The 15,002-nt window shown below is 44.0% G+C and overlaps 1 protein-coding gene across 1 annotated transcript in view; it reads right to left on the bottom strand.

The window, feature by feature from the left end:
• The window catches only part of amph (amphiphysin), a 424,563-nt gene that overhangs the window by 100,564 nt on the left and 308,997 nt on the right, over positions 1-15,002 (bottom strand). Inside the window, exons 16-17 of the mRNA XM_034182651.1 lie at positions 5,579-5,792; positions 4,953-5,463 (exon numbers count right to left, since the gene is read on the bottom strand). Coding sequence (XP_034038542.1) covers positions 4,953-5,463; positions 5,579-5,792 — 725 coding nt within the window. The remainder of the gene's footprint in view (positions 1-4,952; positions 5,464-5,578; positions 5,793-15,002) is intronic.

Here is a 15,002-nt window from a genome sequence, read left to right as displayed (position 1 = left end):
AAACAGTGCATCATGGGAACCCCCCCACAATCTACGTCTAAAGCAGCATAACCAAGGGATGGTCCAGGGTCACCCGATCCAGCCCTAACTATAAGCCTTAGCGAAAAGGAAAGTTTTAAGCCTAATCTTAAAAGTAGAGAGGGTATCTGTCTCCCTGATCTGAATTGGGAGCTGGTTCCACAGGAGAGGAGCCTGAAAGCTGAAGGCTCTGCCTCCCATTCTACTCTTACAAACCCTAGGAACTACAAGTAAGCCCGCAGTCTGAGAACGAAGCGCTCTAATGGGGTAATATGGTACTACGAGGTCCCTAAGATGGGACCTGATTATTCAAAACCTTATAAGTAAGAAGAAGAATTTTAAATTCTATTCTAGAATTAACAGGAAGCCAATGAAGAGAGGCCAACACGGGTGAGATATGCTCTCTCCTGCTAGTCCCCGTCAGTACTCTAGCTGCAGCATTCTGAACCAACTGAAGGCTTTTTAGGGAACGTTTAGGACAACCTGATAATAATGAATTACAATAGTCCAGCCTAGAGGAAATAAATGCATGAATTAGTTTTTCAGCATCACTCTGAGACAAGACCTTTCTGATTTTAGAGATATTGCGTAAATGCAAAAAGGCAGTCCTACATATTTGTTTAATATGCGCTTTGAATGACATATCCTGATCAAAAATGACTCCAAGATTTCTCACAGTATTACTAGAGATCAGGGAAATGCCATCCAGAGTAACGATCTGGTTAGACACCATGCTTCTAAGATTTGTGGGGCCAAGTACAATAACTTCAGTTTTATCTGAGTTTAAAAGCAGGAAATTAGAGGTCATCCATGTCTTTATGTCTGTAAGACAATCCTGCAGTTTAGCTAATTGGTGTGTATCCTCTGGCTTCATGGATAGATAAAGCTGGGTATCATCTGCGTAACAATGAAAATTTAAGCAATACCGTCTAATAATACTGCCTAAGGGAAGCATGTATAAAGTGAATAAAATTGGTCCTAGCACAGAACCTTGTGGAACTCCATAATTAACTTTAGTCTGTGAAGAAGATTCCCCATTTACATGAACAAACTGTAATCTATTAGACAAATATGATTCAAACCACCGCAGCGCAGTGCCTTTAATACCTATGACATGCTCTAATCTCTGTAATAAAATTTTATGGTCAACAGTATCAAAAGCAGCACTGAGGTCCAACAGAACAAGCACAGAGATAAGTCCACTGTCCGAAGCCATAAGAAGATCATTTGTAACCTTCACTAATGCTGTTTCTGTACTATGATGAATTCTAAAACCTGACTGAAACTCTTCAAATAGACCATTCCTCTGCAGGTGATCAGTTAGCTGTTTTACAACTACCCTCTCAAGAATCTTTGAGAGAAAAGGAAGGTTGGAAATTGGCCTATAATTAGCTAAGATAGCTGGGTCAAGTGATGGCTTTTTAAGTAATGGTTTAATTACTGCCACCTTAAAGGCCTGTGGTACATAACCAACTAACAAAGATAGATTGATCATATTTAAGATTGAAGCATTAAATAATGGTAGGACTTCCTTGAGCAGCCTGGCAGGAATGGGGTCCAATAAACATGCCGATGGTTTGGACGAAGCAACCAATGAAAATAACTCAGACAGAACCGGAGAGAAAGAGTCTAACCAAATACCGGCATCACTGAAAGCAGCCAAAGATAACGATACATCTTTGGGATGGTTATGAGTAATTTTTTCTCTAATAGTCAAAATTTTGTTAGCAAAGAAAGTCATGAAGTCATTACTAGTTAAAGTTAATGGAATACTCAGCTCAATAGAGCTCTGACTCTTTGTCAGCCTAGCTACAGTGCTGAAAAGAAACCTGAGGTTATTCTTATTTTCTTCAATTAGTGATGAGTAGAAAGATGTCCTAGCTTTACGGAGGGCTTTTTTATAGAGCAACAAACTCTTTTTCCAGGCTAAGTGAAGATCTTCTAAATTAGTGAGACGCCATTTCCTCTCCAACTTACGGGTTATCTGCTTTAAGCTACGAGTTTGTGAGTTATACCACGGAGTCAGACACTTCTGATTTAAAGCTCTCTTTTTCAGATGAGCTACAGCATCCAAAGTTGTCTTCAAAGAGGATGTAAAACTATTGACGAGATACTCTAACTCCCTTACAGAGTTTAGGTAGCTACTCTGCTCTGTGTTGGTATATGACATTAGAGAACATAACGAAGGAATCATATCCAGTTGACCCCAAGTATTTAAACGCATCTACTTTCAACAGCTGTACTCCTTGTCACTGCACTATTCCACCGGGCTCCCTCTCATTCACACACATGTACTCAGTCTTGCGCCTACTGACTACTCTCACTACAGATCACAATGTCATCTGCAAACATCATAGTCCATGGGGACTCCTGTCTGATCTCATCTGTCAACCTGTCCATCACCACTGCAAACAAGAAAGGAGTCAGAGCTGATCTTGGGTGTAATCCCACCTCCACCTTGATTGAGTCTGTCATTCCTACTGCACATCTTACTGCTGTCACACTGTCCTTGTACATGTCCTGTACCCTCACATACTTCTCTGCCACTCCAGACTTCCTCATACAATACCACAAAGCTCTTCACTTGGCACCTTGTCATAAGCATTCTTTAAATCCACAAACACACAATGTAACTCCTTCTTTTGCTGCTCACAGATTTTCACCTGTTTTCTCAGAATCAGAATCGCCTTTATTGTCATTGTAATTTGCATTGCAACGTGATTTGAGTCCAACTCCAAAAGGTGCTTTTCCGAGGTGCGAGTAATTGTTAGTGAAATAAAAGATAATAAAATTTAACAATAAATTATTCAAAGTATATGTACAACTAAATAAAATAAAATGTGGAACAAGTAAAATGTAAAACGAGAATTATATACAACTGTGGGATAATATTGCACGGGAAACATTGCACATGGTTTACCGGTGTTGCACAAGAAACTTGAAAAGTGCAGATTAAAGTGGTTTGCTATTGTTCAGTGCAGTGATTGCTCTGACGAGAAAGCTGTCCCTGAGTCTGTTTGTCCTAGTTTTGATTGACCTGTACCGTCGGCCGGAGGGTAGTAGGTCAAACAGGTGGTTTCTGGGATGGGATGTGTCTTTGATGATGATGATGGCAGCTCTGCTGAGGTAGCGAGAGCTGGCAATGTCTTCCAGGCTGGACAGAGAGATGCCAGTGATCCCCTTGGCCGTTCTGATCACCCTCTGCAGCGCTCTCCTGTCTGCTGCTGTGCACCCCTCGTACCACGCTGTGATGCAGTACGTCAGGATGCTCTCAATGGTGGCTCTGTAGAACAACACCAGCAGCTTCTCCTCCAGATTGTTTCTCCTGAGCACCCTCAGGAAGTGGAGTCGCTGCTGGGATTTCTTCACCACCACTGTGGTGTTGGCAGTCCAGGAGAGGCTGTCAGAGAGGTGCACTCCCAGGAACCTGATGGAGCTGACCCTTTCCACACAGTCCCCTTGGATGTAGAGCGGGGCTGGGTCAGCCCTGTTCTTCCTGAAGTCCAGGATTATTTATTTTGTTTTTGTGGTGTTCAGCGGCAGGTTGTTAGCTGAACACCACGCTGTCAGTCGATTGACCTTGTCTCTGTAGTCGTTCTCATCCCCCCGAGATGAGCCCAATCACGGTGGTATCATCCGCAAACCTTATGATGGTGTTTGTGGGATGGGTCGGAGAGCAGTCGTGCATGTAAAGGGTGAACAGGAGGGGGCTCAGTACACAGCCTTGAGGGGAACCGGTGCTGAGTGTGATGGTGGAGGAAAGGTGGCGGCCAAGTTTCACGGACTGTGGGCGGTTTGTGAGGAAGTCCTTGATCCACTGGTAGATGGGGGTGGAGATGCCCAGATCTGTCAGGTTCTGGACCAGGATCTCCAGGATGATGTGGGTGAAGGCTGAGCTGAAGTCCAGGAAGAGCATCCTCACATAGCTATCCTGTGCTCCAGGAGGCTCAGCGCGGTCTGGAGAGCTGTGGTGATAGCATCCTCTGTGGAGCGGTTTGCCCTGTAGGCAAACTGGTGGGGGTCCAGAGTGGGAGGCAGACAGGCCCTGATGTGCTGAGAGACCAGTCTTTCAAAGCACTGCATAACCACAGGCGTAAGTGCAACAGACCTGTAGTCATTTATGCTCTCCAATGCTGACTTCTCTGGGACGACTTCTAATGGTGGAAGATTTGAGGCAGAGTGGAATGATGGCCTATGACAGGGACAGGTTGAAGATGCAGGTGAAAACTCCAGCCAGTTGGTTAGCGCACGTTTTGAGTACCTTTCCAGGTACACCATCGTGGGCCGGCCACCTTCGTGGTGTTCACTGCCTTCAGCACACGTCTCACTTCTGTTCCTGAAGTGTTAGCGTGCTAGCGCTGGAGGGTGGTGGGTGTGGAGTTGCTGCTGGTCTGTCTGCTTCGAAGCAGGCAAAGAAGCGGTTAAGCTCCTCTGCCAGCAAGGTGTCAGACCTAGCATTTCCTGGGTTGCTGCTTCTGTAGTTGGTTATATGATTTATTCCGTGCCACATCCTTCTGGGGTCATTTACAGCGAAGTGGTCCTCTATCTTCTTCTTGTAGGCAGCCTTGGCCTCCCTGATGCCTCTTTTCAGGTTGGACCTGGCCACGTTGTACAGGGCCCTGTCCACTGAGTTAAAGGCGGTGTTACGGCTTTTTAATAGGGACTGGACTACGCTGTTCATCCAGGGCTTCTGGTTCGGAAAAACCCTGACCCTTCTGTTGACGGTGACAGTGTCAACACAGTTCATAATGTAAGAGAGTACGGTGTCAATGTACTCCTGCAGGTTGTGACTGGAAAATAAATCCCATACAGTTTGAGAGAGGCAGTCCTGTAGCTGGGAGAGCGCTCCTTCAGGCCAGGTTTGGATTGTCTAACATTGTGGCTTTGTTTGCCTCCTTCCTTTGCTTCAACAAAAAGATCTGATTCAAACATACCTCCTTCCTGTGCTTCGACAAAAGGATCTGATTCAAACGCACCTCCTTCCTGTGCTTCAGCAAAAGGATCTGATTCGAACGCACCTCCTTCCTGTGCTTCAGCAAAAGGATCTGATTCAAACGCACCTCCTTCCTGTGCTTCAGCAAAAGGATCTGATTCGAACGCACCTCCTTCCTGTGCTTCAGCAAAAGGATCTGATTCGAACGCACCTCCTTCCTGTGCTTCAGCAAAAGGATCTGATTCAAACGCACCTCCTTCCTGTGCTTCAACAAAAGGATCTGATTCGAACGCACCTCCTTCCTGTGCTTCAGCAAAAGGATCTGATTCAAACGCACCTCCTTCCTTTGCTTCAACAAAAGGATCTGATTCAAACGCACCTCCTTCCTGTGCTTCAGCAAAAGTATCTGATTCAAACGCAGCTCCTTCCTGTGCTTCAGCAAAAGGATCTGATTCAAACGCACCTCCTTCCTTTGCTTCAACAAAAGGATCTGATTCAAACGCACCTCCTTCCTGTGCTTCAGCAAAAGTATCTGATTCAAACATACCTCCTTCCTGTGCTTCAACAAAAGGATCTGATTCAAACGCACCTCCTTCCTGTGCTTCAACAAAAGGATCTGATTCAAACGCACCTCCTTCCTGTGCTTCAGCAAAAGGATCTGATTCAAACGTACCTCCTTCCTGTGCTTCAGCAAAAGGATCTAATTCAAACGCACCTCCTTCCTGTGCTTCAACAAAAGGATCTGATTCGAACGCACCTCCTTCCTGTGCTTCAGCAAAAGGATCTGATTCAAACGCACCTCCTTCCTGTGCTTCAGCAAAAGGATCTGATTCAAACGCACCTCCTTCCTGTGCTTCAGCAAAAGGATCTGATTCAAACGCACTTCCTGTCTGAGTTGCACTGATGAGATCTGTTGAAAACACATTTTTATCTGCCAGCTCTGAAGCATTCTCTAAATGATTGGGATCAACAGATGTAATCTCAAGTTGAGTCTCAGACAGCTGTCCTTTATTTGAAGGATAGTTTTTCTCTGCTTCGTGTCTCTCTTGTAGCTCTTCTGTGTCAAACCAATGTACCCCCCAATCTTCACATAGATGTTTATCACCTGTGTTCATCGAGATGCCACTCTGACCTACATTGCCCCACTCCTCAGCTGTTTCATATTCACAGCCAGAGCCATCAGGAGACCTGCACAACTTGTCTCCACTGTTGTCTGTGGTATCTTCAATCTGTTCACCGTATTCATTGGAAAAGATAAATCCTGGAGTGGACTGTCTTCTGTCCTCCTGCCATGTCCCACCTTCCCCTGACACTTCCAACCCTTCCTTCATGGAATACCCTTTGACTGCAGAGAGGTCAGTGTGGGGCTCAGCCTGAATGTTGGGTTCCCAGCTACTAACCTCATCTCCAGCTGCTGTGTGTGGCTCAATGGCTTGTGTCTGAGACAGAGTAGCTGTATCTCCAGCAGGAAGCCAGCCATGGCCTCCACCCTGTTCTCCACCCTGCACTTCCTCTGGCCCTGCAGCAACATCTTCATCCACTGTCATTGATCCAAAATCTGCAGACCAGTCAGCCACAAAGCCAGCATCTGTAGCCTATTTGGAAAATGCAGGGAATGCAACATTAAAATGTGTTTGGCCTCTTAAACAGGGTCTCACTGTAAGTGAAAGATGTACAGAACATACAGAGTGATATTATGAGATACACAATATGTGTGAAAATGGGCTGCACAAAGATATATTTGGACTTTGGCTCAGAGTGCAAGATAAATGTTTCAGTTTTTTTCTTCTAACTGTTGACTTTTAAGCCCCTTTCACACCGGGGGTGCTCCTGGTTGCTCCCAGTTGCGCCGTGCGTCATTATGATGGTGCCACAACAGCGCGAGGGGCGCAAAGGAGGAAGCAAGTCAGGTGCTGAAAAATTAAACCTATTTAATTTTTTTGGCGTCTTGTGCTCGACACAGAAAGGAAGTGGTTCCAGCGCAAGTCGGGGCAAAGAGGCATAATTCGGGGCAAAGAGGCGCTACCCGGCGTGACTCGGAAGCCATTTTATGATTCCTGCTGTCTTCCATTGTTCCCGCAGTATAAATCAAGCAGGATTGTTTTTATACTGCGTACTTAATGCAGTAAAAACTGCACACTGATAAAAAAGGACCACAGAAAAAAAATGCTGATTGCAGCTCAGCTCCTTCTCTGTGTGGAGCTGTCTGGTGAAGAGAGGCACTGTGAGGCAGCTGCAGCTTCTTCTCTCACAAATGTGTTTAAATAAAATCCAAAAACGTCCTTCTCACAGACTGATTACCAGAAATATCCAGTAAAAAGTCCGGACATCTCTAGCCCACTCATGGACATTCGTTCATGCGCGCACATGTGAACAATTAAAAGAACAAAAAAGTCTGGCTGCAGGCATTAGTTCCTTGCTCTCTGCTCAAAGTCTCACATCACAGTTAAAAAAAAAGGACAAAAAAGAACATAAGTCCTGAGACAGGACATGTCAACATCAAGTAGAACTCCAGACATCTCCACATTTGCTTACGGATGGTTAGCTCGCACGCGCGTGTATGCATCTCGTGCTCAAAAGAGGAAAGCTAAACTATAAAACTCAGAGCACAGCCCTGCAGCTCTGCACAAGAACAAATATAAGAAGAAGAGAAGTCAAGAGTGCACAGTCTGTCTGCAGCCAGACTGTGCACTCTGACTTCTCTGTGCAGAGAACCTGCAGGCTGCGTCCTCACCTCCTCTCTGCCCCCTGCTGCGTGCACCTGACGCAGATATTCCTGCGTCATCATGACACCACAGGAAGCAACTGCGAGCAGCCCCGGTGTGAAAGAGGCTTTAGACTGGTGAGTTGTTTTGTAATGGGCCATTCATGCTATGATGTGAAGTGGTTGACGTTGGCTGACGTAGCAGAGTCTTAAAACTGTCTTTGAAATGCTAGAGAAGTTTCGCTACAGGGGTGCAAAATTCGTCTCTTCTACACAGACTGACATAACTCGGCGGAGGGCAATGTTGTACTGGCGGAGCTCAATGTTTCATGGCAGTCCACTGACTTACTATTGGACATAGTTCAATTTTTGCCATTGAAGGTCAGCTGCATTGGTAGCACACTCTGCGGAGCAGTAGCGTAACTTGGCAGAGCTGATCCTCAACTCATTTGAAATGTGAACAGGCGTAGGCTATATAAACTTGATGTAACTGAGCGACTGTGTCACTTGCTAGTGGTGCGCCGACAAGACAGGTTTGACATATTCCTTCACATTTGTTCACATTTCTACATATTCCCTCATGCACAAAGGATCTAGAGGAGGTGGTACATCTAGTCAAGCCCCCGATGTTGGCCAGCAGAGGCAAACAAAGCAGTAATGGTGTACTGCTGGTGTACTACTCAACACACCTTTGTGCTGGTCAACATTAATCATTTTCACTCTCCATCGACAAATGCCAGGCTAATCGTCAGAGTGTGAATGCAAAATAAATTTAGAAAATTCGCAATGTCTAAAGAATCCACCATACATATGAAGATATAACTGTTTTAACCAACTTTCTGCAACTGACAGATGTAGTTAAACAAGTTTAGCCAGGTTAGTATCAGTGGGCCTCATTCACAAAGTATGTATGCCTACGCACAAACCTGTGCTTCAATGTTTACGCTGTCCTATAAAATACAAAAACACACTCATTTAACTAAATGCACATGTGGGTTGGATGTAGGTGATTGTGTTTCCCTTGGGGAAGCAGTCGGTGGTGGGTTTGTGTATATGTGTATAAATGGGGTTGTTTTTCCTCCTTCTTTCCTGTTGGGTGTCAGTCTTGCTGTTGTTTTTCATTGTAACACAGGTATGTTTTGCTGCTCAATGTTCAACTTTATTGCCCTTCCAAGATATCAAAAATGAGTGACGTTTGATTCTTTATCTCTAGTTTCTTGGAGTGTTTGTGGGCTAGGTCACCGTATAAAGTGAGGTCAGGTTTTTGCACATTTGAAGGCACTGAAGAAACTCAGCACTAATTGAATTTCACAGTTTTATCAAGCCCCCTTTACTTCTAAGGTAAGAAGGCTCTGTCCTACTTTACACAGCTTTTGGAGTGCAATTTTTTGAGTGGCTCTCTAGAGCTTATTTCAGGGACATTGAGCCAAACCAGGGCCTGGGGCCTCATGTACAAAGCATGCTTACATACAAAAACATGGCGTACGCTCGTCTCCACGTCAATGTGCAAATGTATCAAAAGTGAAGTGAGCTTGGAAATGTGTGGTGCATCACGCAAAAATCCTGGCTGGCATACACGTTTCTACAGCTACTGTTCCTCTGTGGACATGTAAACGTGATGCTGGGAACCGTTAATAGTGTGAAAACATGAGGTCATCAGAGTAATGTGCACATCAGAGACACACTGGTGAACAATTACACACCCACGTGTTTGCAGTTATATGGGTGGATATAAAAGCATGTGCAAAGTGATGCATAAAATGGCACTAACAGTGACTGCGTTAGTGTTGTTAGAGGACCTTACAAATGGCGCAATCTGACGTGAGCGTGTATTCAGGGAACACAAGGATTTACTTGCAAATGATGATAAATGACTTGTAAACACATTTCGATTATCGAGGCCACTGTTGCTGGAGTTGCGCACAGAACTGTAGCCGGCCCAGAGCGCAATACAGCGAGGAGCCAGGGGTTGTCTGTGGCCACAGAGGTGCTGACCACGCTGGGCTTCCTGGGCATTCCAGCGTGAGCTGACTGATCAGTCAGGAGTGTGCCAGTCGACCTTACGCTGAGCCATGCCAGCTGTGTGGAACACAATCATCCGAATCTCATCCAGGTGCATTCCGTGAGCCGGTTTCCTGAATGTAATCGGAGATATTAACTGCACACATTTTGCTATAAAGGTTTGTTTCTGTTAATAGGAAACATTTTCATTCCATCAATGTTCAAATTATATGTGATGCGCAAATGGACATCAGACTGGAGGCACGATGCACCATGGTAGGGTGGGGTGGGTGCTTGGTGGTTAAATAATTTATCCATGTAATTGTTCCGAATGAAAACCAGCACGGACACATTTGGGCATGTGCACATTCAATTTTTTTTTTTTGTATTATTAATGTTTTCTTTTTCTTGATGGTGGAACTAGAGATGAGGCTCTTAACAAGCCCCCAACTGTGTTCAGTATTTGTCAGTAAAAGCGTGTGTTATGTTAATGTCACACACTGTCAGCCACCATGCACCTAATATTGTTTTACTTCAGTGTTTGCGTGCAGCTCGGTTCAACATTTACATACACAAATATACGAATTTAATTTCCGTTTTACATGACAGCGAGCTGAGAGAATGGCGCTCTAACCACAGCTTTCCTTGTTTTTGCATGATGTCTCTGAAAGTTCTTTTACACAAAACAACACAGAGACAATGACGGACGTCATCAATCACACAACACTCGACACTTATTGTGCCGTCAGCACGACACAACCAGACTATTTGAGTACATTTGCATATTCAGATAGAGGTGTGGCCAGGGAGGAGTTTGGTGCATGTGCACATGTGCTTGATTCCACATTCTGTGGGATGTACAAACCAAACGTGCGTGGATTGATGTCTACGCACACTTTGAGACATCTGAATATATTTGTGCTTACGCCTGATTCAGGGTTTTAGTGTACGCCAACTTTTAGTAGAAAGTCAATGCAAGTCTTTGTACACAAGGCCCCTGGACATCTTTGGAGGCTCAGCGGAGTCTATGAAGCTACCGTATAATTTACAGACTGCTCTATACCTTGCAATGGTAGTTGCTCTCCTTCTTTCAGCTGCTCCCATTAGGGGTCACCACAACAGATCAATCGTTTCCATCTCACCCTGTCCTCTGTATATCTTCCTCTGTCACACCAACCACCTCCTCTTTGTCCTCCCTCTTCTCCTCCTGCCTGGTTGCTCCATCCTCAGCATCCTTCGCCCTCCTCTGCATGTGTCCAAACCATTGCAATCTCTCCTCTCTGACTTTGTCTCCAAATGTTCCATCTGAGCTGTCCCTCTAACATGTAAATTCAGTAAGGTATGTCGTTTACAATACATTCCAATTCTAAGGTAGAACTCTACTAGTGTATACTAAGGTATATCTAATTATCTAAAAAAGGAAAGTAGAATAGAAGAGAATAGAATAGAAGAGTAGAACAGAGTAGAGTACAGCCACTTAGGTGCCTGGTCTTGAGAACCAGGGATGGTTCTCATGTTCATTCCTAATCCTGTCCTTCCCCATCACTCCCAAAGAGAATCACAGCATCATCAGCTCTGCCTCCTGTCGTTTTGTTAGTGCCACCATCTCAAAGCCAAACAATATGGCTGGTCTCACTACTGTCTTGGAAACTTTCCATTGACTCTTGTAGATATTTTTCAGTTACAAATCACTCCTGCCACCTTTCTCCACCCACTCCACCCTGCCTGTACTCTCTTCTTCACCTCTCTACCACACTCTCATTTACTTTGGACAGTTCAATCAATCAATCAATCAACTTTTTTCTTATATAGCGCCAAATCACAACAAACAGTTGCCCCAAGGCGCTCCATATTGTAAGGCAAGGCCATACAATAATTATGAAAAACCCCAACGGTCAAAACGACCCCCTATGAGCAAGCACTTGGCAACAGTGGGAAGGAAAAACTCCCTTTTAACAGGAAGAAACCTCCAGCAGAACCAGGCTCAGGGAGGGGCAGTCTTCTGCTGAGACTGGTTGGGGCTGAGGGAAAAAACCAGGAAAAAGACATGCCGTGAAGGGGGGCAGAGATCGATCACTAATGATTAAATGCAGAGTGATGCATACGGAGCAAAAAGAGAAAGAAACAGTGCATCATGGGAACCCCCCCACAATCTACGTCTAAAGCAGCATAACCAAGGGATGGTCCAGGGTCACCCGATCCAGCCCTAACTATAAGCCTTAGCGAAAAGGAAAGTTTTAAGCCTAATCTTAAAAGTAGAGAGGGTATCTGTCTCCCTGATCTGAATTGGGAGCTGGTTCCACAGGAGAGGAGCCTGAAAGCTGAAGGCTCTGCCTCCCATTCTACTCTTACAAACCCTAGGAACTACAAGTAAGCCCGCAGTCTGAGAACGAAGCGCTCTAATGGGGTAATATGGTACTACGAGGTCCCTAAGATGGGACCTGATTATTCAAAACCTTATAAGTAAGAAGAAGAATTTAAATTCTATTCTAGAATTAACAGGAAGCCAATGAAGAGAGGCCAACACGGGTGAGATATGCTCTCTCCTGCTAGTCCCCGTCAGTACTCTAGCTGCAGCATTCTGAACCAACTGAAGGCTTTTTAGGGAACGTTTAGGACAACCTGATAATAATGAATTACAATAGTCCAGCCTAGAGGAAATAAATGCATGAATTAGTTTTTCAGCATCACTCTGAGACAAGACCTTTCTGATTTAGAGATATTGCGTAAATGCAAAAAGGCAGTCCTACATATTTGTTTAATATGCGCTTTGAATGACATATCCTGATCAAAAATGACTCCAAGATTTCTCACAGTATTACTAGAGATCAGGGAAATGCCATCCAGAGTAACGATCTGGTTAGACACCATGCTTCTAAGATTTGTGGGGCCAAGTACAATAACTTCAGTTTTATCTGAGTTTAAAAGCAGGAAATTAGAGGTCATCCATGTCTTTATGTCTGTAAGACAATCCTGCAGTTTAGCTAATTGGTGTGTATCCTCTGGCTTCATGGATAGATAAAGCTGGGTATCATCTGCGTAACAATGAAAATTTAAGCAATACCGTCTAATAATACTGCCTAAGGGAAGCATGTATAAAGTGAATAAAATTGGTCCTAGCACAGAACCTTGTGGAACTCCATAATTAACTTTAGTCTGTGAAGAAGATTCCCCATTTACATGAACAAACTGTAATCTATTAGACAAATATGATTCAAACCACCGCAGCGCAGTGCCTTTAATACCTATGACATGCTCTAATCTCTGTAATAAAATTTTATGGTCAACAGTATCAAAAGCAGCACTGAGGTCCAACAGAACAAGCACAGAGATAAGTCCACTGTCCGAAGCCATAAGAAGATCATTTGTAACCTTCACTAATGCTGTTTCTGTACTATGATGAATTCTAAAACCTGACTGAAACTCTTCAAATAGACCATTCCTCTGCAGGTGATCAGTTAGCTGTTTTACAACTACCCTCTCAAGAATCTTTGAGAGAAAAGGAAGGTTGGAAATTGGCCTATAATTAGCTAAGATAGCTGGGTCAAGTGATGGCTTTTTAAGTAATGGTTTAATTACTGCCACCTTAAAGGCCTGTGGTACATAACCAACTAACAAAGATAGATTGATCATATTTAAGATTGAAGCATTAAATAATGGTAGGACTTCCTTGAGCAGCCTGGCAGGAATGGGGTCCAATAAACATGCCGATGGTTTGGACGAAGCAACCAATGAAAATAACTCAGACAGAACCGGAGAGAAAGAGTCTAACCAAATACCGGCATCACTGAAAGCAGCCAAAGATAACGATACATCTTTGGGATGGTTATGAGTAATTTTTTCTCTAATAGTCAAAATTTTGTTAGCAAAGAAAGTCATGAAGTCATTACTAGTTAAAGTTAATGGAATACTCAGCTCAATAGAGCTCTGACTCTTTGTCAGCCTAGCTACAGTGCTGAAAAGAAACCTGAGGTTATTCTTATTTTCTTCAATTAGTGATGAGTAGAAAGATGTCCTAGCTTTACGGAGGGCTTTTTTATAGAGCAACAAACTCTTTTTCCAGGCTAAGTGAAGATCTTCTAAATTAGTGAGACGCCATTTCCTCTCCAACTTACGGGTTATCTGCTTTAAGCTACGAGTTTGTGAGTTATACCACGGAGTCAGACACTTCTGATTTAAAGCTCTCTTTTTCAGATGAGCTACAGCATCCAAAGTTGTCTTCAAAGAGGATGTAAAACTATTGACGAGATACTCTAACTCCCTTACAGAGTTTAGGTAGCTACTCTGCTCTGTGTTGGTATATGACATTAGAGAACATAACGAAGGAATCATATCCAGTTGACCCCAAGTATTTAAACGCATCTACTTTCAACAGCTGTACTCCTTGTCACTGCACTATTCCACCGGGCTCCCTCTCATTCACACACATGTACTCAGTCTTGCGCCTACTGACTACTCTCACTACAGATCACAATGTCATCTGCAAACATCATAGTCCATGGGGACTCCTGTCTGATCTCATCTGTCAACCTGTCCATCACCACTGCAAACAAGAAAGGAGTCAGAGCTGATCTTGGGTGTAATCCCACCTCCACCTTGATTGAGTCTGTCATTCCTACTGCACATCTTACTGCTGTCACACTGTCCTTGTACATGTCCTGTACCCTCACATACTTCTCTGCCACTCCAGACTTCCTCATACAATACCACAAAGCTCTTCACTTGGCACCTTGTCATAAGCATTCTTTAAATCCACAAACACACAATGTAACTCCTTCTTTTGCTGCTCACAGATTTTCACCTGTTTTCTCAGAATCAGAATCGCCTTTATTGTCATTGTAATTTGCATTGCAACGTGATTTGAGTCCAACTCCAAAAGGTGCTTTCCGAGGTGCGAGTAATTGTTAGTGAAATAAAAGATAATAAAATTTAACAATAAATTATTCAAAGTATATGTACAACTAAATAAAATAAAATGTGGAACAAGTAAAATGTAAAACGAGAATTATATACAACTGTGGGATAATATTGCACGGGAAACATTGCACATGGTTTACCGGTGTTGCACAAGAAACTTGAAAAGTGCAGATTAAAGTGGTTTGCTATTGTTCAGTGCAGTGATTGCTCTGACGAGAAAGCTGTCCCTGAGTCTGTTTGTCCTAGTTTTGATTGACCTGTACCGTCGGCCGGAGGGTAGTAGGTCAAACAGGTGGTTTCTGGGATGGGATGTGTCTTTGATGATGATGATGGCAGCTCTGCTGAGGTAGCGAGAGCTGGCAATGTCTTCCAGGCTGGACAGAGAGATGCCAGTGATCCCCTTGGCCGTTCTGATCACCCTCTGCAGCG

The sequence above is a fragment of the Thalassophryne amazonica genome, chromosome 12, assembly GCF_902500255.1.
Source record: "Thalassophryne amazonica chromosome 12, fThaAma1.1, whole genome shotgun sequence".
Taxonomy (NCBI): Eukaryota; Metazoa; Chordata; class Actinopteri; order Batrachoidiformes; family Batrachoididae; genus Thalassophryne; species Thalassophryne amazonica.
This window is presented reverse-complemented; position numbering and strand designations above follow the sequence as displayed.